General features: G+C 43.0%; 2 protein-coding genes across 6 annotated transcripts in view; one reads left to right on the top strand and one right to left on the bottom strand.

Annotated features, from left to right (window-relative positions):
- Positions 1-3,449, top strand: part of LOC119963066 (coxsackievirus and adenovirus receptor homolog) — a 33,826-nt gene extending 30,377 nt beyond the window's left edge. For both annotated transcript variants that reach the window (XM_038791625.1, XM_038791624.1), the window contains one exon: positions 3,064-3,449. In XM_038791625.1, the coding sequence (XP_038647553.1) occupies positions 3,064-3,213 (150 nt within the window). In that variant the 3' untranslated portion in view covers positions 3,214-3,449. The remainder of the gene's footprint in view (positions 1-3,063) is intronic.
- A 4,538-nt stretch (positions 3,450-7,987) lies between these two features.
- The window catches only part of LOC119963065 (biorientation of chromosomes in cell division protein 1-like 1), a 31,874-nt gene continuing 16,927 nt past the window's right edge, over positions 7,988-22,934 (bottom strand). For 2 of the 4 annotated variants that reach the window (XM_038791623.1, XM_038791622.1), the window contains 2 exons: positions 20,744-20,923; positions 7,988-8,812 (listed from right to left, as the gene is read on the bottom strand). In XM_038791623.1, the coding sequence (XP_038647551.1) occupies positions 8,698-8,812; positions 20,744-20,923 (295 nt within the window). In that variant the 3' untranslated portion in view covers positions 7,988-8,697. The remainder of the gene's footprint in view (positions 8,813-20,743; positions 20,924-22,934) is intronic. The other 2 variants (XM_038791620.1, XM_038791621.1) reach the window with 2 other exon arrangements.

Raw genomic sequence — 22,934 nt, 5'->3', positions numbered from 1 at the left:
TGCCATAGGCAGATGATGCAGGGCCACCCAGTACTCAAACCAGCTGCCCCTCCATCCCAATGTGAACCCCAGGGCCCTATGTGCATCGAGCAGATGGAGGGTGGCGCTGGGTGGGGATGGTGGCCATCAGCTCTTACATGGACAAGGCGGTACAGCTGTGCATGTGACATTCACAAGTGCCCCCTCCGGCCCCAGAGTCCTCAGAGAATGCCCGCCAGGGCCATTGAAGGCATCAGGATGATGTAAGCAGCTGGACGTCTCCACCTCAGATGTATATCCTTGGAAGACACCTAGATGTAGCGGTATAGCAATGAAGGCCAAGTACATTGATGATCACTGAGGGCGCCGGGGAAGGGGGAAGAGGATGGGGACGGACTACACCCGAGGGTTCTAAACGAGATAACTGAGGACATTGTGGAAGCATTAATGGTGATCTTGCAGGAATCACTGGAGGCAGGAATGGTCCCAGAGGACTGGAAAGTTGCTAATGTAACACCCCTGTTTATGAAGTGGGGGAGGCAGAAGACAGGACATTTTAGGCTGCTTAGCCTGACTTTTGGTCAATGGTAAGATTTTAGAGTCCAATATTAAAGATGAAATTGCAGAGTACTTGGAAGTGCATGATAAAATAAGACTGAGTCAGCACAGCTTCGTCAAGGGGAGATTTTGACAAATCTGTTAGTGTTCTTTGAGGAGGTAACAAGGAAGTTAGACAAAGGAGAACCAGTGGACGTAATTTATTTAGATTTCCAGAAAGCCAAGGTGCCGCATAGGAGACTGTTAAATAAGTTAAATACCATGGTGTTAAGGGTAAGATCCTGGCATGGATAGAGGATTGGCTGACTGGCAGAAGGCAGAGAGTGGGGCTAAAGTGGTCTTTTTCTGGATGGCAGCCAGTGGCTAGTGCTGTGCCTCAGGGGTTGGTGCTGGGACCATAACTTTTCACAATATACATTAATGATCTGGGAGAAGGAACTGAAGGCACTTTTACTAAGTTTGTAGATGACACAAAGATCTGTGGAGGGGCAGGTAGTATTGAGGAAGCAGGCAGGCTGCAGAAGGACCTGGACAGGCTAGGAAAGTGGGCAAAGAAGTGGCAGATGGAATACAATGTGGAAAAGTGTGAAGTTATGCACCTTGGAAGGGCAAATGGAGGCATAGACTATTTTCTAAATGGGGAGATGCTTAGGAAATCAGAAGCACAAAAGGACTTGGGAATCCTTGTTCACAATTCAGGTTCAGTCGACAGCTAGGAAGGCAAATGTATTGTCTTTAAGACAGACATAGATGGGATCTTGATTAATAAGGGGATATGGGGTTTATGGGGAGAAGGCAGGAGAATGAGGATGATAAAAATATCAGCCATGATTGAACGAGCAGACTCGATGGGCCGAGTGGCCTAATTCTGCTCCTATGTCTTATGGTCTTATGGCGGGGGGGGGGGGGGGGGGGGGGTGGGGGTAAGAAAAGGGGAAGTTGTTTGTACAGATTGTTTAGCTGATTGCTGGGAAGTATGATTCCCGGGGTGTTTATTTGTTTTAACCTGTTTTGATAAATATTTGTAATAAAATACATTTAAACAAATGAACAGTCCTCACCGTATCTCAAAGCCCTTCACTGATACCCTCAATTCGAACTTGATCGTTTCCAGCTGGAGAAAGTTCTACAGGTCCCCCAGTCAGGCTGCCACCCCCCGGTGGCGTTGACTGCCAATCCAACAGAATCCTTCGCTGGGCCAAAAGAAAGGCCCAGCTCTTCCAGATCTGGAAACCTCTCCTCCAGATATAAACCTCTCTCCACCTCCTATACAAACCATCCGTCTTCCCCGGCTTAAAAGCATCGTTTCCACACAGCAGTGCTGGCACCAACCTCCCCTCCATTCTAAAGTGTTCCTCAACTGGTTCCAGGCTGTTCGGATGTTGGCTGCTGTGTGTGTGATGTTGCCACATGATACATGGCCCGCACACCCATGGGAATCCATTTGGGTTGCATGGAGTGCTCACTTAATCACAATTCCCTGTTAGCAATAGCCTTCAGCCGCATGGCCAGAGGCCTCGGCAATCTGTGGGGGTTATGGGTGGTCAGTGGGGCAGGTGGGCCGTGCCTAGTGTTGCATCCAGAATGGGTACACATGATCCAGGGGTTGGCATGCTGGTGCCGCGCATGGTTTCCCCTCCAGCACCTCTCATGGTGGCCCACCCTTCCGGAGGGTGCTCCCCCTCAGCCTAGGGTCCTCCACCCTCCCACCAAGCAGTGGCAAGTCCAGTGCCCCCGTGCTGTTTGCCTGCGAGCAAAGATGGCTACTCATCTCCTCAGCTCCCTGCAGAAGCCCTTCCACCAGGTTCACGTTTTTCAAAGGAGTACTAATTGGCGCCAGCGTGAACACTTGCTGGGGAGGCCGGTGAATGATGAGAGGCCATTGGATATGGGTTCGCTCCCAGTAATTGTATGGAAATAGGGCTTAAGTGGTGATTATTAGCTTCTTGCCACGCTGCGGCAAGATCCCGATTTCGCTAATGACAGCGGGGCGGTTGCATCGCACATTGTTTGGCACCTGGTGTGGTTCTTCTTTTCGGCCTCTCCCGCTATTCACTGGCCTTGGTTTGCTTGAGCGAGAGTGCCATGAGGCTTGAGAATCGCGGCCACTATCTTTTTGTTTTCCAACATGGCAGCCTGACGACAGAGTACTGCAACTGTGATCTAACCAAATTTCTATATAGGTTCAGCATGACTTCTGTATTTATAAATTCTATCCCTCTGGCCAAACTGGAGTGCTTGGTTTGTGTTTATAACAGTTTCATTGACTGGTGTCATGATTGTTTAGTGATTTACATATTTGTTCTCAAATCCCTTTGCTTCTCTATTCTATTTAAATTCCTATTTTTCGATATGTGACTTGAACTTCTCCTTACCAAAATGTAATACAGGTTGAAATACATTTGCCAATCACATGTCCATTCTTCAAGTTTAATATAATAAATGATATTTTCACATGTTTTCTGCACTGTCGATTGGCATGTGATTTGTAAATGTTTTAAATGTCCCATTATTCTCGTTGTGTAGGATTTGGAATCTAGAGATTTTTGGAAAGAAAATAATGACGTGACTTATGCAACCATTGACCACACTAGACGACTGCCTCGACCAGCAGCCAACGCAAGAAACACATCCATACAGTTTACTGAAAGTGCCTCAATGATGCATCAGCCATAAACCAATTTCCATGTCATGTACTAAGGTATGGGACAAAATCACTGAGAAAATGTGTACGGTGAAGACTATCAACTTCATGGTGTACACCTAAAAACTATGAAATGTATTTTAGTGCATTTATACTTATAATACAATAAACCAATGCTAATTTAATTGCTTTTCACCTGTCAAAAAACAATATTTGTTCACTTTTGTATTACGAACAAAGGCCAAATAAAATGCTTCTAAAAAATTGACCTATTAAATTATTAATATTTCCTTTCTGACAAATCGTATCAAATAAATGTCTTTCCGAGATAAAAGACTTGTGAGAGCAAAGATTTACAACTTTGTAAATCCTTACAATTTTTTTAAAGGTTAATGGGACCTCCACTGTAGGGTGGTCAGGCTGTGATCTTATGGAGGACCAGCTCTAGTAGAGGAGGTTGGTGTGATGGAAACAGAATGCAAAGATCCAAGACATTTAATATAATAAGAAAAAAACTTTCTAATTTTCTGTACAAAAAGAGAGACATCATTAAACTCCATACTAGAAATCCCTCACACTGACATTAGAAATATAAGAGCAGTGGTAGGTCATTTAGCCCATCGAGCCTGCCTTGCCTTGCCAAATCCGTCTGTCCTGACTGGAAAACAATTTTAAAGTGGGGCAAGCAGGGCATTGGAGGTCAAGCTCACCCTTGTCCCAATTAAAACCCTTATGTGGCCTCTTAAGGGCCCTTTTCTGCCCAAACTCAATTTTTAGGCTGTTGACTGAAAGGGGAATATAAAAATGAAAAACAAAACCCTACATCTTGAACAGGAAACGGTACCTCCATTAGAAACCCTCCCTTGATGACCCAAAGACCTCTGGACCTGCCTCACCCCCCCCCCCCCCCCCCCCCTGGCCTATACCTTGGAACCCTAACCGAACCCCTTGTGACCTCCCAGGTGTACATGACCCTCCCCTCACTGGGACCCTACCACTTACCTGGCCTTCATGTCCAGGTATGTTGCTGCTGTGCCTGGGGAGATGTCAGCCAATCTGATTGGGTGGCAGCTCTCCAAGACAGGTCACCCTCCCCATGATGGATGGAAGTCTTGTCTGCTGCCAATCACTGCTCTTTAGAGTGCAAAAGAGAAGCAGCCCCACTGGAGTCAGTGGGGATATGTTGCTTGCTGACTCTCCGGATGGTGGAGAAATGGCCCAGCTTCAGGCCCTCATCTGAGTCCCAAGTGGTTTCCGCTTCATTTTGAAATTGTGTCCTGTGGTCCTAGACTCTCCCAACTGGGATAACATCTTATCTGTACTTTATCTGTCCTTTTAAGTATTTTGCAGGTTTCAATCAGATGGCTCCTCATTCATTAAAACTTTAGAAAATACAGGCCCAGTTCCCCCAATCTCTCTACTTGGGACAGTCCTGCCATCCCAAGGTAAGACAAAGTCTGGTGAACCTTTGTTACACTCCGTCTGTGGCAATATCCTTCCCAAGGTGAGCCCAAAACTGCGGTCTAACCAAAGTTCCATTCAATTTAAGCAAGACTTCACTACGCCTGTACTCAAACTCCATGAAAAAGAACTATTGCTAATTTTCTGCACAGCAAGACAGAAGTCGTTAAACTCCTGACAAGAAATCCCTCATACTGGTATTAGGAGCATGGGAGTAGGCCATTCAACAATAGAGGCCAACATACCATTAGCTTTCCGAATTTCCTGCTGCACCTGCATGATAGCCTTCAGCGACTTATGACGAGGACACCAAGGTCCTTGTGTGCGTCTACACTTTCTAATCTCTCGCAATTTAAGAAATATTCTGTGCATCTGTTCCTCCTACCAAAGTGGATAGCCTAACCTTTGCATGTTATATTACATCCACCATGTTCTCGCACACTCATTAAGTCTGCCCAAATCCTCTTGAAGCCACTTTGCATTTTTCTGACAACACATTCCAAACTAACTTTGTGTTACCTGTTAACTTGTAAATATTACATTTGATCCCTACATCCAGATGATTAACATGTTCTGTAAACAGCTGTTACATAATCAGCTTCCTTTTAAATACTGGTATAGCCATTAAGTGAATACATTAGAGACCACGTTCGAGGGTGGAAAGAGTGGGTGATTCGTTTCTGGAAAATTGGTCCTGCCAATCCAGGGGAATTGACAGAAAAGTTTGGGCTCCTGGGTGCAGATTCATTCAGACACCTTCAAGTTCCAACTTTGCGAAACAGATTTTCCTGACATTCCCTGTGGCCCCGCCAATGTCTTTAATAGAAGGTTCTTTCGCTCGCAAGGTTGAAGGAGGGGAGCACTTCCAGTATTTATGGGAGGATTTATCAGAAGATTCGAGGGGCCCATATTAGGTGACAAGTTGTGAAATAAGGCCCCTCGCAGGGTGAACTCCACATCCTCATGCACGAGTCTTGGTTTGATCGAACTTAAGGTATTTTTAAGGTCGCACTTGACCAAGTCCAGAATAAGTTGTTTTTTTACAGGGATGGAGGAGTGCGAGTGCTATTCAAGAGGTCCGGCTAACCACGCACACATATTCTGGTCGTCTCAAGCTCATGGATTTTTGGGTCTCCTTCTTTAGCATCATGTCAGCAATTCTGAAGATTGAGCTGGAGCGTTTAGTGACCATATTTAGGGTGTCAGACTCACTGGAGCTGTAGAAGTGCGCAGGAGCCAACGTCCTGGCCTTTGCTTCACTGATTATCTGGAGGCGAGTACAGCTCGGATAGAGGTTGCCATCTCCATCCAGTGTCTGTGTGGCTGGGAGATCAGGTGGCATTTTTATACCTCAAGGAAGTCAAATACACCGTGAGGGGAACAATTGAAGGGTTCTGCCAGAGATGGCAGCTTTTTGTTGTTTATTTCAAGGAATTGGTCATCATTTGTTAAGGGAGAAGAAGGGTAGGTGGGGCAGAGGTTAGGTTTTGTGAGGGGTTATTTTGTGTTTTTTTCCCAATTGAGGGGCAATTTTAGTGTGGCCAATTCACCTACCCTGCACATTTGTGGATTGTGGGGGTGAGGGCCCATGCAGACATGGGGAAAATATGCAAGCTCCACATGAACAGTGACCCGATGCTGGGAACAAACCCATGTTCTTGGTGGCATGAGGCAGCAGAGCTAACCACTGCGCCACCTTGTGTGTTTTTTTTAATGTATGTAACTTTGTTTACTCTTTATTATTTTGTATTGTATGAAGTGAAAAATGTGAATAAAAATATTTTTTAAACAACTGACCAGTTTTTTTATACACAAAAGGAAATTGCTCCAAACAGTTCAAATATATTACAAGTGTCAAAGAGCCACTTTTAAATGTGGTAGTGTAAAATGTATTATGTTGTAAATGCCAAATATAATTGAAATGGTATTAAGAAAAAGTTGAACGCCACACTTTACCTCAGAGTTCCATTCATTGCCAGCTATTCCACATTGGGCTGCTCCTCCAAACTGAACTATTCTGTATCTGACCCTATGCTAAAATATGTCCTTGGAGTGTTTGATAGGGGGGGAAAAGAGTGCAGAACAATCATTACTCAATCTAATCCCTCGATGTACCTGTCCTGGAAGTACTTGATGGAAATAGTATAGTGGCAGCTTTTGTCAATCTAACCCTGTGGTGTACCTGTCCTGGGAGTGTTTGATAAGGACAGTCTAGCGGGAGCTTTAGTCTTTCTAAACCTGTGCTGTACATATTCTGGGAGCGTTTGATGCAGTGTAAGGAGAGCTTTACTCAAAATCTTACCCTGTGCTGTATCTGATGGGGGACAGCGTAAAGGGAGCTCGAACCTGTCCTGGGAATATTTAATTGCAGTCTAGACGTAGCTTTACTCTATCTATTCCCCGTGCTGTACCTTCCTGGTATTGTTTGATATGGGCATAGTGGAAACTTTACTCAAAAACCTGAGCTACCCTGTCCTGGGTGTGTTTGATGGGGGTCAGTGTAGAGGGGCTTTACTCCATGTTCAACCTATGCCGAGTCTTGGGAGTGTTTGAAGGGGACCATGTAGAGGGAGCTTTGCTCGGTGTTCTCCTACCCCCCCCCCCCCCCCCCCCCCCAATCCAGTTTCTGCCCTGGGTGTGATTAATGGGGGCAATGTGGCAGGATGTTTTACCCTGGCTGCATCTGCCCTGGGAATGCTTGATAGGGTGGGATGGTGGTTAGCAATGCTGTCTCACAGCAGCAGGGAGCGAGGTTCAATTCAGACATTGGCCGACGGTGCGGAGTTTGCACTTTCTCCCCATTGTCTATGTGGATTTCCTCCAGGTGCTCCGGTTTCCTCCCACAGTCCAAACATGTGCAGGTTAGGTGGATTGGCTGTGCTAAATTGTCCCTTAGTGTGCAGGGATATACAGGTTAGGTTATGGGGATAGTGCAGGGGAGTGGGGCTGAGGGGCTCATGTAGGTGCAGACTCAATGGGCCGAAAGGTCTCCTTCTGCACAGTAGAACTTTAATGATTCTAAACAGCACTTTCGAATACCATGATGCTTATTCTCACTGAAAATCTTTTTGACAATTCACTTGCATAACAAGCGTGGTTAGATGCATGCATTTAGACTCTAATATTTGGAGAGCACAAAGCCTAATTGCTGTAAACAAGTTTACTTTTGTTTGTCAAGAGATTTGTGGAATTTTGTAAGACTGGTCAGCTCAGACTGCCCTTTTCTCTTGAAAATTACTGTTTCGTATTCACATCACAAAGTCAGAACTTAGGCATTTGATGAGAGAACCATGGAGATTGGAAAATGCATATCAGATCTAGATAAGAAGCTCTCAACATTAATGATGATCTTGCTGCTTTTTTTTATAAAAAAATAAGTTCACATGTTAAACAAAGTATGATGTCAGGAACCTGATGGACAAAGTGTTCACATAGTACCACATATTACATAAGTTTTCAAAACATTATATGATGCATTAAAATGAAACCTCAATACAGTCTTTGCCTAATTAGCATCAATGCACCTTGAAATTATTTCAAGGTGTGAAGTGTTTCCAAGTGTCTCTGCATGATAAGGCACGATATAAACAAGTATTTTTTATTATAAACCATTTGTACATGCTCAATAAGTTTTACTTCAATACAAAATATTTTGGTCACCCATTCCAAGGATGTAACATATGGAACATTTCCAAGAGATGCCTATCAATGTACAGTATTATATTGTGAATAGTTGCATCCCTCAGTTGCTTAGTATCAGCAAACAATTTTATCAATTAAATAGGATTTGGTAAAAATAAAATACATTCATAGAATGAAAACTTCGTACTTAAAATTGCAAGTTACAACAAGTAAAAGCACGTCAACATTTTTGTTACCATTTCCCACATACAACACAGAATTTTAAGTACAGTAAAAACAGATTTAACCTATCAATACTGACTTCACGTTTCCCTTACGTTACTACAACAAATATAACTTAATTTATAATATACAATGTACACGGTAGCTTAACAATTTTATGGAGTCAGAATAGCAACATCGAGCATTCTTAGTTATCGCCTTGTTCTTTTTGGTGGCACTTCTATTTTATGTTGTCCCCTTCTTCGTTCTCCTGGACTCGCTTCACGTTTGCGTCCTTGTTTAGTCACAGGTGGTTGACTCTTTGATCTGTGAAGCAACAAAATTGTGGCATACATTAGGTATTATATTTGGATCTGAATGTTCAGTTTAGAATTCATTCCTGATCACAATATTCCAGCAGGTCCTATGGACTCGAAATGTTAACTTGGTTTCTCTCTCCACAGATGCTGCTAGACCTGCTGGGTTTATCCAGAATTTTCTGTTTCTATTTCAGATTTCCAGCATCGGCAGTATTTTGCTCTTATCACAATATCCACACTCCGTCAATATGTGATCCAGATTTTTCTCAGTGGTTTTATAGCTACTTTTTTGATGGGGCACAATTTCATTTTCAGTTAACCAAGTTAGTACTCACCCTGCCAAATTTCCCAATGTCAGTCTAATTTGCATTTTTCAGATGAGCTCCGCCAACGATTATTACTTTTGGTTAGGAAAACAAAGGTATTTTTAAGGAATTAATTTTTATATTATGAACAGTAGAAATAAGGTACAGTTTTAAGTATGTTCAATTTAATGTTTTTGTGCGAGGAAGGGCAAAACCTATAGTTAGATTCTTGCTGGAGATAGGTGTTTTTTGTATGTGTGGGGTTGGTTCAGTTCTAACTGTGATTCTATTGTGCTTCGAGAGGGTTAAGGCATGAAGAATAATTGTAGCACTGGTTGCTTAGCAACTGGAGGCCTTGCAAGGTAGGGATGTTTTCAGGCTTTAGCTGGATATATCGCAGTTGAAGACAGGGCACGAGGAGTGAACATCTTTCAACTCTGCCAGAAGACTAGACAAGAAGGGAGCCGCAAAGAGGCAGGCTTCCTAAAGAATCAGTTACTGTCCAGATAACCAGGGAATTGGGAACGATAGAATGTCTTAAGGCAACTGAAGAGAACAGTGACCAAGGTACTGTTCAGAAGAATTCAAGGAAGAGTAAACAAAGTGTTCTGAGTTAAAAAGGCAATTGCAGTAACCAGAATTAGAGTGGGAAAGCAGATTTGTTTGTTTGTTTATCACATGTACCGAGGTACAGTGAAAAGTATTGTTCTGCATATAGTTCAGACAGATCATTCCATACATGAAAAAAACATAGAACAAACATAAATACACAATGTAAATGCATAAACACAGGCATTGGGTGAAGCATACAGGAGTGTAGTACAACTCAGTAGAGAAGATGTGTGAAGAGATCAGACCAGTCCATAAAAGAGTCAGTTAGGAGTCTGGTAACAGTGGGGAAGAAGGCGTTTTTGAATCTGTTAGTGTGTGTTCTCAGACTTTGTATCTCCTGCCCAATGGACAAAGTAGGAAGAGCATTATGCTGCCCGCTGTCCCAAGGCAGTAGGAGGTATAGACAGTCAATGGATGGGAGACGGGATTGCGTGATGGACTGCGCTGTGTTCACGACTTCAGAAGTACATCAAAAGTTTGATGCTACTTTAATACAGTCTGGGAGTCTAGAGTTAAAGCAATTGTGAAGTTCGTCCAGCAGTCAAGACAAAGATATTCTAAAGGAGGCTGTGTTAAAACGTAGACTGGAGGTGCTGCTAATAGTGGAGCAGAAACTTCGTTTAGAGTAATTTGTAAAAAAACCTGGCTTGGATTTTGGAATGCAAGCTGCTAATGGAAAGCATTATTGTGAAATAATATTTTAAAAGATATTTTTGGGAGTGGAGTTTGGAAACTCCTGTGACAATCTGGAGGGAAGGGAATTATGAGAAGAAATTCATAGGCACTAGCTTGGGTTCAGAGCAGAGCATTTGTATTGGACCACGACCAATCTGTGTGCTTAAAGCGACTGTCTGTTAATGAGGCCACTGTAGTTTATGATGTACTTTGTAGTCAGTATTAATTCTAAAATCGGTGCGTAATTAAGAAAAAGGGTGTAAAGAAGTATAATTATAATAATCATTATTAGTGTCACAAGTAGGCTTACATTAACATTGCAATTAAGTTACTATGAAAATCCTGTGGTCGCAACACTATGGTGCCTGTTCGGGTGCACTGAGGGAGAATTCAGAATGTCCAATTCACCTCACACTTTTGGGACTTGTGGAAGGAAACTGGAGCACCTAGAGGAAACTCATGCAGAGATGGGGAGAACGTTCAGATTCCGCACAGACAGTGACCCAAGCCTGGAATCGAACCTGGTGGCGCGTGAAGCAACAGTGTTAACCACTGTACTACCATGTCGCATCATATCTAATTGTACCATATCCAATCATACCGTATCGTATCCAATTTTTCACGTTTAATAAATGTTTTTTCTTGTTAAAACTAATTAGTGATCCTGTGACACTGTTCCTCCAAGTTTTATAAAAGAAAGTTACGACCATTTGAGCCAGGGTTCCATTCTCGAATCTTCCGTCCCGTTATATCAACAGGGATTGTCACACTTTAAAAAGATGCTGCTTGCACCAGCAAAGTGGGATCCGCCAGCTATGAAGCTATGCAGGCTGAGGAGTGGTTTGCTCCTGAAATTTCAAAATTGTAGCCACAAGAAATGAACTGATCAACAAGTTGTGAAAAACTCTAAAAGGCTTTCCACTGCATGCTAGTAACATGCTTCTAACACCATAATGCACCTTTGCTGCGTCAACCGTACACAATGGGCAATCTCAGAAAATCCCAAAAATGATTGTGCTGTTCTAAATCCCAATCAGTTTTCAATTCTAAGATGACCAAAATTAGGTGACCTACATCAGTCAAAAAAATCAATTTACACAATATGTAATTAATATACAAGAAGTGTACTTTGCCGCTAAAACACACACATGGTCAACGCCCATTTTCTCACACTGTGAAATGGGCATACAAAATTCTGCCGCCGTGTCTTAACTCACACCAAGTCCTGTCCACCTACCAGCCCTGTGTTCATTGAAACATAGAATCATAGAACAGGACACCTATCAGCCCTGTGCTCATTGGTTTATATTTGTTCCCAATTAAGCAGCACCTCGATTTTAAGATTATCATTCTAGTTTTCGAATGATGGCCTTGCTTCTCCTTAGCTCTGTAATTTCCTGCAACCACACAACCCTCAAAGTTATCTGTGTTCCTTTAATTCTGGCCTCCTGAGTATCCCTGATTTTTTTTTTATTGTTCCGTGTGGCTATGTCTTCACCCCAAGGGTGTGGCTATGTCTTCACCCCTATGCCCCAAGCTCTGGATGCAATACACTCTATATTTATTTGCCTCTACTCACTTTTCACCTTTAAGAGGCTCATTAAAACCTAACTCTTTGATCAAGCTTATGGTCAGCTGCCCTACAGCATCATCTATGTGGCTTTGTGTCAAATTTTGTTTTATATCATTTCCGTGATGCCCCTTCATAAGTTTTATTACATTAAAAATTCCATGTAAATACAAGTAATATATCACGGTAGCATGGCGGGGGCCTCACGGTAGCATGGTAGTTAGCATCAATGCTTCACAGCTCCAGGGTCCCAGGTTCGATTCCCGGCTGGGTCACTGTCTGTGTGGAGTCTGCACGTCCTCCCCGTGTGTGCGTGGGTTTCCTCCGGGTGCTCCGGTTTCCTCCCACAGACCAAAGATGTGCGGGTTAGGTGGATTGGCCATGCTAAATTGCCCGTAGTGTAAGGTTAATGGGGGGATTGTTGGGTTACGTGGGTTTAAGTAGGGTGATCATTGCTCGGCACAACATCGAGGGCCGAAGGGCCTGTTCTGTGCTGTACTGTTCTATGTTCTATATTATCAGATTAACATAGATATACATTAATAGAAAACACTTCTATGATTTGAATGCAAACTGATGGACAAATGCTAACCCAAGTCTCTACTAAAAAGACAGGGTTGCTTTGAGACCATACAAAAAATGATACAAAATAAAACGGTTTCCATTACCAATCAGATGAAAATATTATTTTGCTGCAGGTCACCATGGTACTAGTTAACGGCAATAGCAAAGTACATTTGTGCTGAAATCAGTAATCCTATCAGCAAGTGGCACAGTTAAACAAGTTCAAATCCAATCATGAGAGCAACAAGAAAATTAAATTAAGCTAAATTAAAAGGAAACTCCCATCAGTGGTGACCATAAAACTACCGTATTGTTTTAAAAATCTAATTGGTTCACTAATGCTCTTTAGGGATGGAAATTTGCTGTCTTTACCTAGCCAGGCCGTCTCGTGACTCCAGACCCAGAGCAAGATGGTTAACTATTAACGGCCTTCTGAAAGATCCCAGCAAGACATTCAGTTGTATTCAAGGTGATGGCACCTTCTCAAAGTAAATTAGAGAAGGTGAATAAATGGAAGTAATGCTCACATTCCGTGAATGAAACAAAAAAAATAATCAAGAAACAGAGAGGCCACGTAGCCCAAGAGTATGCAATTTCATTTGGTTATCCATGGCACCACATCTCTAATTCCAAATTCTGACACTTTCTCCAAATTCATTAATATGCTTATATCTCCTGTATGTCCATCTGGAGCCCTGAATTCTATAGAATGTTTTCAACACTTGGTCAATTATAGGCGAATTAACTTTTTCTGGATTACCTTACTAAAGGGGACATTAGAAAATATGAAATGCAAGCAGCAATCGATCATATGGCCCCTCTAACCTGCTCTGCCATTCAATATAAATAAAGCTGACCTTCTGCCTCGATTCAATTTTCCTGTTCACTCCCCATTTCTTGTTTCCTTGAGAGATCAAAAATTGATCTTGATCATAAATAACACTTAATAATGGAGCTTGGTGGGGGGGCGGGGGGGCTCGGCGACATGATATGAAAGCAGGCCTTTTCTGAGCACCTACTTAGAGCAACATTATTTATGTTTAGAGAAACAAAACTTAACATTTCCCTTGTCAATTTAATTTATTTGGTGCCAAAGCTTTACGTAACTTCTATTGTTATCTTTTTCCAGGATGGCATGATGGTACAGTTGCCTCACAGCGCCAGGGACCCAGGTTCAATTCCGGTCTTGGGTGACTGTGTGGAGTTTGCACTTACTCCCATGTCTGCGTGATCAAAAACCTATCTATCTCTGTCTTAAAGACATTCAGCGACTTGGCCTCCACAGCCCTCTGCAACAAAGAGTTCCACAGATTCACCACCCTCTGGCTGAAAAAACTCCTCCTCATGTCTGTTCTAAAAGATCGTCCCTTTAGTCTGAGGCTGTGTCCTCTGGTTCTAATTTTTCCTACAAGTTGAAACATCCTGTAAGTTTCAATAAGATCCCCCCTCATCTTTCTAAAATGAACAAGTACAGATCCAGAGTTCTCAACCGTTCCTCATACGATAAGCTCTTCATTCTGGGAATCATTCTTGTGAACCTCCTCTGGACCCTTTCCAAGGCCTGCACATCCTTCCTCAGATATGGGGCCCAAAACTGCTCACAATACTCCAAATGGGGTCTGACAAGAGCCTTGTGTAGCCTCAGAAGTACATCCCTGGTCTTGTATTCTCGCCCTCTCGACATGAATGCTAACATTGCATTTGCCTTCCTAACTGCCGACTGAACCTGCACGTTAACCTTAAGAGAATCATGAACAAGGACTCCCAAGTCCCCTTGTGCTTCTGATTTTCTCAGCATCTTCCCATTTAGAAAATAGTCTATGCCTTAATTTCTCCTTCCAAAGTGCATAACCTCTCACTTTTCCACATTGTATTCCATCTGCCACTTATTTGCCCACTCTCCTAGCCTGTCCAAGTCCTTCTGCAGCCTGCCTGCTTCCTCAATACTGCCTGCCCCTCTACAGATCTTTGTATCATCTGCAAATTTAGCAAAAGTGCCTTCAGTTCCTTCCTCCAGATCATTAATGTATATTGTGAAAAGTTGTGGTCCCAGCACCGACCCCCAAGGTACACCACTAGTCATCCTGAAAAATACCTCTTTATCCCAACTCTGCCTTCTGCCAGTCAGCCAATCCTCTATGCATGCCAGGATCTTACCTTTAACACCATGGGCTCTCAACTTATTTAACAGTCTCTTATGTGGCACCTTGTCAAAGGCCTTCTGGACACCTAAATAAATCACGTCCACTGGTTCTCCAGATTTGTCAGACATGAGCTCCCCTTGACGAAGCCGTGCTGACTCAGTCCTATTTTATCATGCACTTCCAAGTACTCCGCAATCTCATCTTTAATAATGGACTCTAAAATCTTACCAATGACCAAAGTCAAGCTAACCGGCCTATAATTTTCCATCTTCCTCCCTTCTTAAAGCAGACCAAGGCAGGCCAGCAGCACAGTTCAATTCCCGTATCAGCCTCCCCGAACAGGTGCCGGAATGTGGCAACTAGGGGCTTTTCACAGAAACTTCATTTGAAGCCTACTTGTGACAATAAGCAATTTTCATTTCATTTCAACAGGGGTATTACATTAGCCACTTTCCAGTCATCTGCCTTCCTGCCTCCAGTGATTCCTGCAAGATCACCAATGCCTCCACAATCTCCTGAGCTATCTCTTTCAGAACCCTGGGGTGTAGACCACCTGGTCCAGGTAATTTATCCACATTCAGACCATTCAGTTTCCCCAGAACCTTCTCCTTAGTGATGGTCACTGCACTCGCCTCTGTCCCGATTCTCCCGGAGCTCTTGCATCCCACTGGTATCTTCCACCATGAAGACTGATGCAAAGTAACTATTCAGTTCATCTGCCATTTCTTTGTTTCCTATTATTACTTCTCAAGCCACATTATTACTTTCCAGTGGTCCAATGTCTATTTTTGCCTCTCTCTTTAATATATTGAAAAAAAGTCTTCCTATCTTCCTTTAAATTACTAGCTAGCTTGTACTCTTACTTTATCTTCTCCCCCTTTATTGCTTTTTTAGTTGTCCTCTGATCGTTTTTAAAGGCTTCCCACTAATTCTCGCCACTTTGTACGCTTTTTCTTTAGCTTTTATGCTGTCCTTGACTTTCCTAGTCAGCCATCGATGCCTTGTCCTCCCCTCAACATATTTCCTCCTCCTTGGCATGAATTTCTGTTGTTTCTCTCTTATAACGCCCAGGCAGGGCGGTAGCATTGTGGATAGCACAATCGCTTCACAGCTCCAGGGTCCCAGGTTCGATTCCGGCTTGGGTCACTGTCTGTGCAGAGTCTGCACATCCTCCCTGTGTGTGCGTGGGTTTCCTCCGGGTGGTCCGGTTTCCTCCCACAGTCCAAAGATGTGCAGGTTAGGTGGATTGGCCATGATAAATTGCCCTTAGTGTCCAAAATTGCCCTTAGTGTCCAAAATTGCCCTTAGTGTTGGGTGGGGTTACTGGGTTATGGGGATAGGGTGGAGGTGTTGACCCTGGGTAGGGTGCTCTTTCCAGGAGCCGGTGCAGACTCGATGGGCCGAATGGCCTCCTTCTGCACTGTAAATTCTATGTCTATGTCTAAATTCCTGCCATTGCTGTTCCACTGTCTTCCATGTCAGGCTCATTTTCCAATCAACTCTGGCCAGCTCCTCCCTCATGTTTGTAGTTACCATTATTTAATTGTAATACCATTACATCTGATTGCAGCTTCTCCATCTCAAATTGCAAGGTAAATTCTATCATATTGTAGTCACTGCTCCCTAAGGGTAAGTCTGCCTCATTACCCATCACCAAATCCAGAATTGCCAGTAGGTTCTATCACAAGCTGCTCCAAAAAAACATTTCTTAGACATTCCACAAATTCCTTTTTTTGGGGATCCACTATCAACCTGATTTTCCCAGTCCACCTACATATTGAAGCCCCCAATGATTATTGTAATTTTACCTTTTTTACATGCCTTTTCTATCTTCTGATTTATTTTCTGCCCCACATGTTGACTATTGCTAGGGGGCCTGTACATAACTCCCATCAGGGACTTTTTACCGTTGCGATTCCTCAACTCTACCCACAGAGATTCTATGCCTTCTGATCCTATATCACTCCTTGCTATCGATTTAACTTCATTCCTTACTGACAATGCAACCCCACCCCCTTTGCCCATCTGCCTGTCCTTTCGATAGGACACACATCCTTGGACATTGAGATCCCAGCCCTGATCCCCTTGCAGCCACGTCTCTATGATGCCCACAACATTGTACTGGCCAATTTTAATGTGCGCAACAAGTTCATTTACCTTGTTCCATATACTGGGCGCATTTAGGTACAACACCCTCAATCCTGCATTGACCACTTTCCAGTCATCTGGGACTCTACCTGTCTCCAGTGATTCCTGCAAGATCACCAATGCCTCCACAATCTCCTGAGCTATCTCTTTCAGAACCCTAGGGTGTTCACATTTGTCACCTTTTGAGCTCAGCCTGAGGGTGATGTTGTTCTTTTATTTTGGTTCTCTATTTCCCCTTCAGTTATTACACCTTCTAAACTAACATTCTGGTTTCCATCCCCTGCCATACTAGTTTAAATCCTCCCGATTGAATCTAGCAAACCTCCCAGCCAGGATATCAGTGCCCCTCTAGTTTAGATGTAACCCGTCCTTCTTGTACAGGACCCACCTGCCCCGGAAGAGATCCCAATGGTCCAAAAATCTGAAACCCTCCCTCCTACACCACCAGTTTAGCCACGTGTTTAGCTGCACTATCCTATTTTTAGCCTTACTGGCACGTGACACAGGGAGTAATCCTGAGATTACAACCCTAGAGGTCCTGCCTTTTAGTTTACTGCCCAACTCCCTGAACTCCTTCTGCAGGACCTCATCACTCTTCCTGCTTATGTCGTTAGTACCTCTGTGTACCAAGACCTCTGGCTGTTCAATCTCCCCCTTCAGGATGTCCTGTGTTCGTTCAGACATCCTTGACCCTGGCACCAGATCATAGAATTTACAGTGCAGGAGGCCATTCGGCCCATCGAGTCTGCACCAGCTCTTGGAAAGAGCACCCGACCCAAGCTCAACACCTCCACCCTATCCCAATAACCCAGCAACCCCACCTAACACCAAGGACAATTTTGGACACTAAGGGCAATTTAACATGGCCAATCCACCTAACCTGCACATTTTTGGACTGTGGGAGGAAACCGGAGCACCCGGAGGAAACCCACACACACACTGGGAGGATGTGCAGACTCTGCACAGACAGTGACCCAAGCCGGAATCGAACCTGGGACCCTGGAGCTGTGAAGCAATTGTGCCATCCACAATGCTACCGTGCTGCCTCTCAAGTAAGGCAACATACCATCCTGGAGTCTCTTTCAAGTCCATAGAAGCGCCTATCTGGGCCCCTCACTATAACTAGCGCTCTCCTGCACTTTGCCCTTCCCTGCTGAGCAGCAGAGCAAGTTGTGGTGCCACTGCTCAGATTGCTGTTGTTTTCCCGATAGGTTATCCCCCTCAACAGTATCCAAAACGGTTTACCTGTTAGACAGGGGGAAAGCCACAGAGGATTCCTGCGCTGACTGCCTGCCCTTTCTAGCGGTCACCCACCTGTCTGCCTGCACCTTGGGTGCAACCATGTCTCTATAACTCCTATCTATGATGCTTTCCGCCACCTGCATGCTCCTAAGTGCATCCAACTGCCACTCCAACCAAACCACGTGGTCTGTGAGGAGCTGCCATTGGTTACACAGAATCATTTTCTCGTGGTAATCCTCCTCAAATCAGGCAAACATCTCACTAATGCAGAAAAAGGGTAAGGACCCCTTTGAATATAGCTCCTATCACCCTATTTCTCTGTTAAACATGGATTACAAGCCACTAGCCAAAGCTTCTGCCCTCTGTCTGGTGTCCATTTTTCCAACTATATTCTCGCCTGATTTATTTGCCTTTAAGGGTCAACAGTTATTCTGCAGCTTAAGGTGGTTATTTCTTATTTATTCCATGACAACACCTCCTCTTCCAGGAGTTATAATTTCCTTAGGTGCTGAAAGGGCATTCAACGGTGTACAATGGGACTATTTATTCAAAGTTTTAGAAACATTTGGTTTTGGTCCAGTTTTTATGTTATGGATTAATCCATACTAATCTTTTATACTCTGCTTATTGTCCTGCCCACAGAGGCACCAGACAGGGATGTCCTTTATCCCAAATTCTTTTTGATATTGCTAATGAACCACTTGCCGTGTCCCTTTGATTTAATAAAGATGTCATTGGAATTAACAGGGAAGGTTTATGTCATAAACTCTCTCTTTATGCTGCCAGTCTTTTGTTGCACATATCTGACCCGGTTGTGACAATACCCAATGTTCTCAACACTCTGCTCCAGTTTGGTAAATTTTCAGGATACAAACTAAATCTTGGAAATTGGTTGCTTTTTCCAATTAATTCTGCATTAGACCTATCTTTTGCCTATTTCCCTTTTAATTTGGCTTCTGATAATTTTAGTTACCTGGGAATATCTGTAATATATGATTTAACAATCTTTTAAAGTATAACTTCAGACCTTTGTTAGAACACAAAGCGACACTTTATCCATTGGTCAGGACTGTCCAAGGCTGGCTACTTCTTGGTCCTCTGTATTCTCAACCTTTTCAAATGTTTGGCAAACCTATTGATATTAACCACATTATTGGTATCCCTGGTGAGATAGCTGTAGATCACCACCAGTCATATGCCTTGGCCTTCACCTCATTGCTTGCACATTGACGTATCTTATCTAATTGGAAGTCTGTGGCTCCAATCTCGCACTTGCAATGTGTCAAGGAGATGATGGTGTTTCTTAAACTTAAAAGGATTAAATATACCTCATGCGGATCAATTGAAGAAATTTCTTTCAGCTTGGCAACTTTCAATTTATTTTGACAGATCTAGGAGTTGAATAATTCTGTAATTTTTAACCCCCTTTCTCGAACTTTTTCAGTCTTCATTTTACAATCTACCTTTTTGCAAAAGCCAATAAAGTTTGAAAAAAAAAGCGAACACTAACATTGGGGTAGAGAATTCTAAAGACTTCTCAATCCTTTGAACGAAGAAACTGCTCATCACAGTCCTAAATGATCAACCCCTTATCCCAAGCCTCTGCCCGTGTTCTCGATTCCCCAGCCAAGGGAAACAACCTGTGTCTACCCTGTCAAGCCCCTTCAGAAACTTGTATGTTCCAATGGTCAGCTCTCACTCTTCTAAACTCCAGAGAATACAGGCCCAATTTATACACCCTCTCAACATAGTGCTCTCATCCCAGGTACCAATCTAGAACAGCTTCCAATGGAAGTAAATCCATCCTTGGGTCAGACCCAAACTGCGCATACTCCAGGCGTGGTCTCGCCAAAATCCTGTACAATTCCAGCAAGACTTCCTTGGTCTCATACTCCAATTCCCTTGCAATAAAGGTAAACATGCATTTGTCTTCCTAATCGTTTGCTGTACTTCCATGTTGTCTTTGTACTCACTGCATAAATAAGAGGAAGAGTTGTATCCTAGAGGTCCTATCAATTTCCTTTATATCAGATCATCCCTTAATAGCCTCAGCTCCTGTGTCAATAACCCAAGTTTATCCAGTCTATCACCAAATCTTTCTCCAAGGCCAGTACATTAAGATGGGTATCCATGCTCAAACAAAAGGGCCTTCCACTCTGTATAAATGTCGAGGCATCTCATTATTCTGTCTCCTTACTTGTTCTGATGGAAGTCCAGCGTCTCAGTAACACTTCTGCGTACGTTTTTGCACCAGCATTAGCTCCCTTTCACCCAAAACATATTCAGAAAGCTGCATATTGAATTTGGCACCTTCCAGGATTTATTGCCATAAACTGTAACTTTAACTTGCTTGTTAATTCCAAGCACTCAATATCACTCAAATCAAACAATTAGTTTTACACCTAAACTTGTTGCAGCATACATTAATTAAAATTAGCGACAACATCAAGGTAGCCTATTTAATAGTAACAAATTCTTGTGATAATAAACTTAAACCAAATTCCCCCCCCCCCCCAAAATCTGAAAATGGCAAAATTAAACATGTTGCAACTTTGTTGGAAATAGATTGCTGGGACCAATTGAAATGTCTCAACAGAAAGTTAATTAAATATGCACTAATTTTCAACAAGAGGGATAAACAGATGGTTATAAAATTAATATTTGTTTTGTGGCTTTACCTTGTAATCGACATGGTTGCTGGAGGTTTCCCAGCCTTTGTATCAGAAGTTAGTTTCTGTTTTGCTGAAACTGATGAACGTCGTTCTCGTTCAGTTACTGGTAAATGCTGAGGGCTGCTTATTCTTTTGGCTGCACGAGTGGTTGGTTTATTCTGAATGCTCAAACCAGATGTCTGGCTTCTACAAAATGGATAAAATATCAGAACTGTATGTACTGAAGTTGCGAGTAGTCTGTCTCTTTGTTGTCAAGATTCTGACGGTCAGGTATGATAGAAGGTTTTGGTTATAACATTTTTACTTGCTGTTACTGCCCAAAATTCCAGCAGTAACATGGACAACTAATGACTTCATTATTAAGTGATCACAGTTATTTCCAAAAAGATACTCAACTTATGTAAGAGTCCATCATTAAGGATGAGATTGTGAAGTACTGAGAAGTGCATGGTAAAATAGGGCTGAGTCAGCACGGCTTTGTCAAGGGGAGGTCATGCCTGACACATCTGTTAGAATTCTTTGAGGAGGTAACAAGGAAGTTACATAAAAAGAGCCAATGGACGTGATCTATTTGGAGTTCCATCAATCCTTTGACAAGATGCTGTACAGGAAGCTGCTAAATATGATAAGAGCCCATGACGTTAGAGGCAAGGTACCGGCATAGAGAGAGGATTGGCTGACTGGCAGAAAGCAGAGTGGGGGCATAAAGGAGTCATTTTCAGGTTGACAGCAGTGATGTGTTCTGCGTCAGTGTTGGGACACAACTATTCACGATATGCATTAACAATCTGGAAGAGGGAATTGAAGGCACTGTTGTTAAGTTTGCAGATGATACAAAGATATGTAGAGGAACAGGTAGCATTGAGGAAATGGGGAGGCTGCAGAAGGGCTTGGATAGGCAAGGAGAGTGGGCAAGAAGTGGCAGATGTGGAAAAGTCTGAGGTTATGCACTTTGGTAGGAAGAATAGAGGCATAGACTATTGGCTAAATGGGAAAAGAAATCTGAAGCTCAAAGGGACTTAGGGGTCTTAGTTCAGGATCCTCTTAAGGTTAAAGAGCAGGTTCAGTTGGCCGTTATGAAGGCAAATGCAATGTTAGAATTCATTTTGAGGGGGTTAGAATACAAGAGCAGTATTGCTGAGGTTGTATAAGGCTCTGTTCAGACTCCATTTGGAATATTGTGGGCGGTTTTCAAGGAAGGATGTGCTGGCCTTGGAGGGGCCCAGAGGAGGTTCATAAGAATGATCGCCGGAATGAAGAGCTTGTCATATGAGGAGTGGTCGAGGATTCTGGGCCTGTACTCGATGAAGTTTGGAAGGATGAGGAGGGATGTTACTGAAACTAACAGAATACTAAGAGGCCTAGATAGAGTGGATGTGGAGATGATGTTTCCACTGGTAGGAGAAACCAGAACCCGAGGGCACAGCCTCAGAAGGCTGTGGAGGCCAAGTCACTGAGTGTCTTTAATACAGAGAGATAGATTCTTGATTAATAAGGAGATCAGGGGTTATGGAGAGAAGGCAGGAAAATGGGGATGAGAAACATATCAGCCATGATCGAATGGCAGGGCAGACTCGATGGGTTGAATGGCCTAATTCTGCTCCTATATCTTATGGTAACTACATCCAAAATGGATTAACCAATATACTGGTGCAAGAAAAATCAGAAAAACCTCAACTCTGAAAATATTAAAGTTGCACAAGGAGTTGATAGTACTACAATCTGAAAAGAAAGCTCTAGGCACAAGATTCACTGCAGAATTTGCAAACAGCTCTGTGTGGTTGCTGTGCTGCAATGTTGCAGGCACATATGTTAATTAATGCATTAAACCAAGATGTTGCCTGCATTTTCAGCTACACGTTAAAGATGCAATTAGGAGACAAACAAGTGTTTGCCGGGTGTCCTGATCAACATTCTTCTCTCAGAATGATCACATATGGTCAATTCTTTCATATACAATGTGTTGCTATCACACACAGCATTAGATGAGCTTTGGGTGTCCCAGCAATGTATAGATAAAAGTTTGTTCTTTCTGTTGTAAAAGCCAAATTAAACTTCGCTAATCTATTATGTGTTTCTCATTTCATGAAAGTTTTGGGTTTTTAGAATGGGTATGGGAAGAAAATGGGAATTTGTCATTGTGACAGAGGATTATATTGAACATTGGAAAGGCTTGAAGTACCGAATAGCCTACTTT

The sequence above is a fragment of the Scyliorhinus canicula genome, chromosome 3, assembly GCF_902713615.1.
Source record: "Scyliorhinus canicula chromosome 3, sScyCan1.1, whole genome shotgun sequence".
NCBI classification, from domain to species: Eukaryota; Metazoa; Chordata; class Chondrichthyes; order Carcharhiniformes; family Scyliorhinidae; genus Scyliorhinus; species Scyliorhinus canicula.
This window is presented reverse-complemented; position numbering and strand designations above follow the sequence as displayed.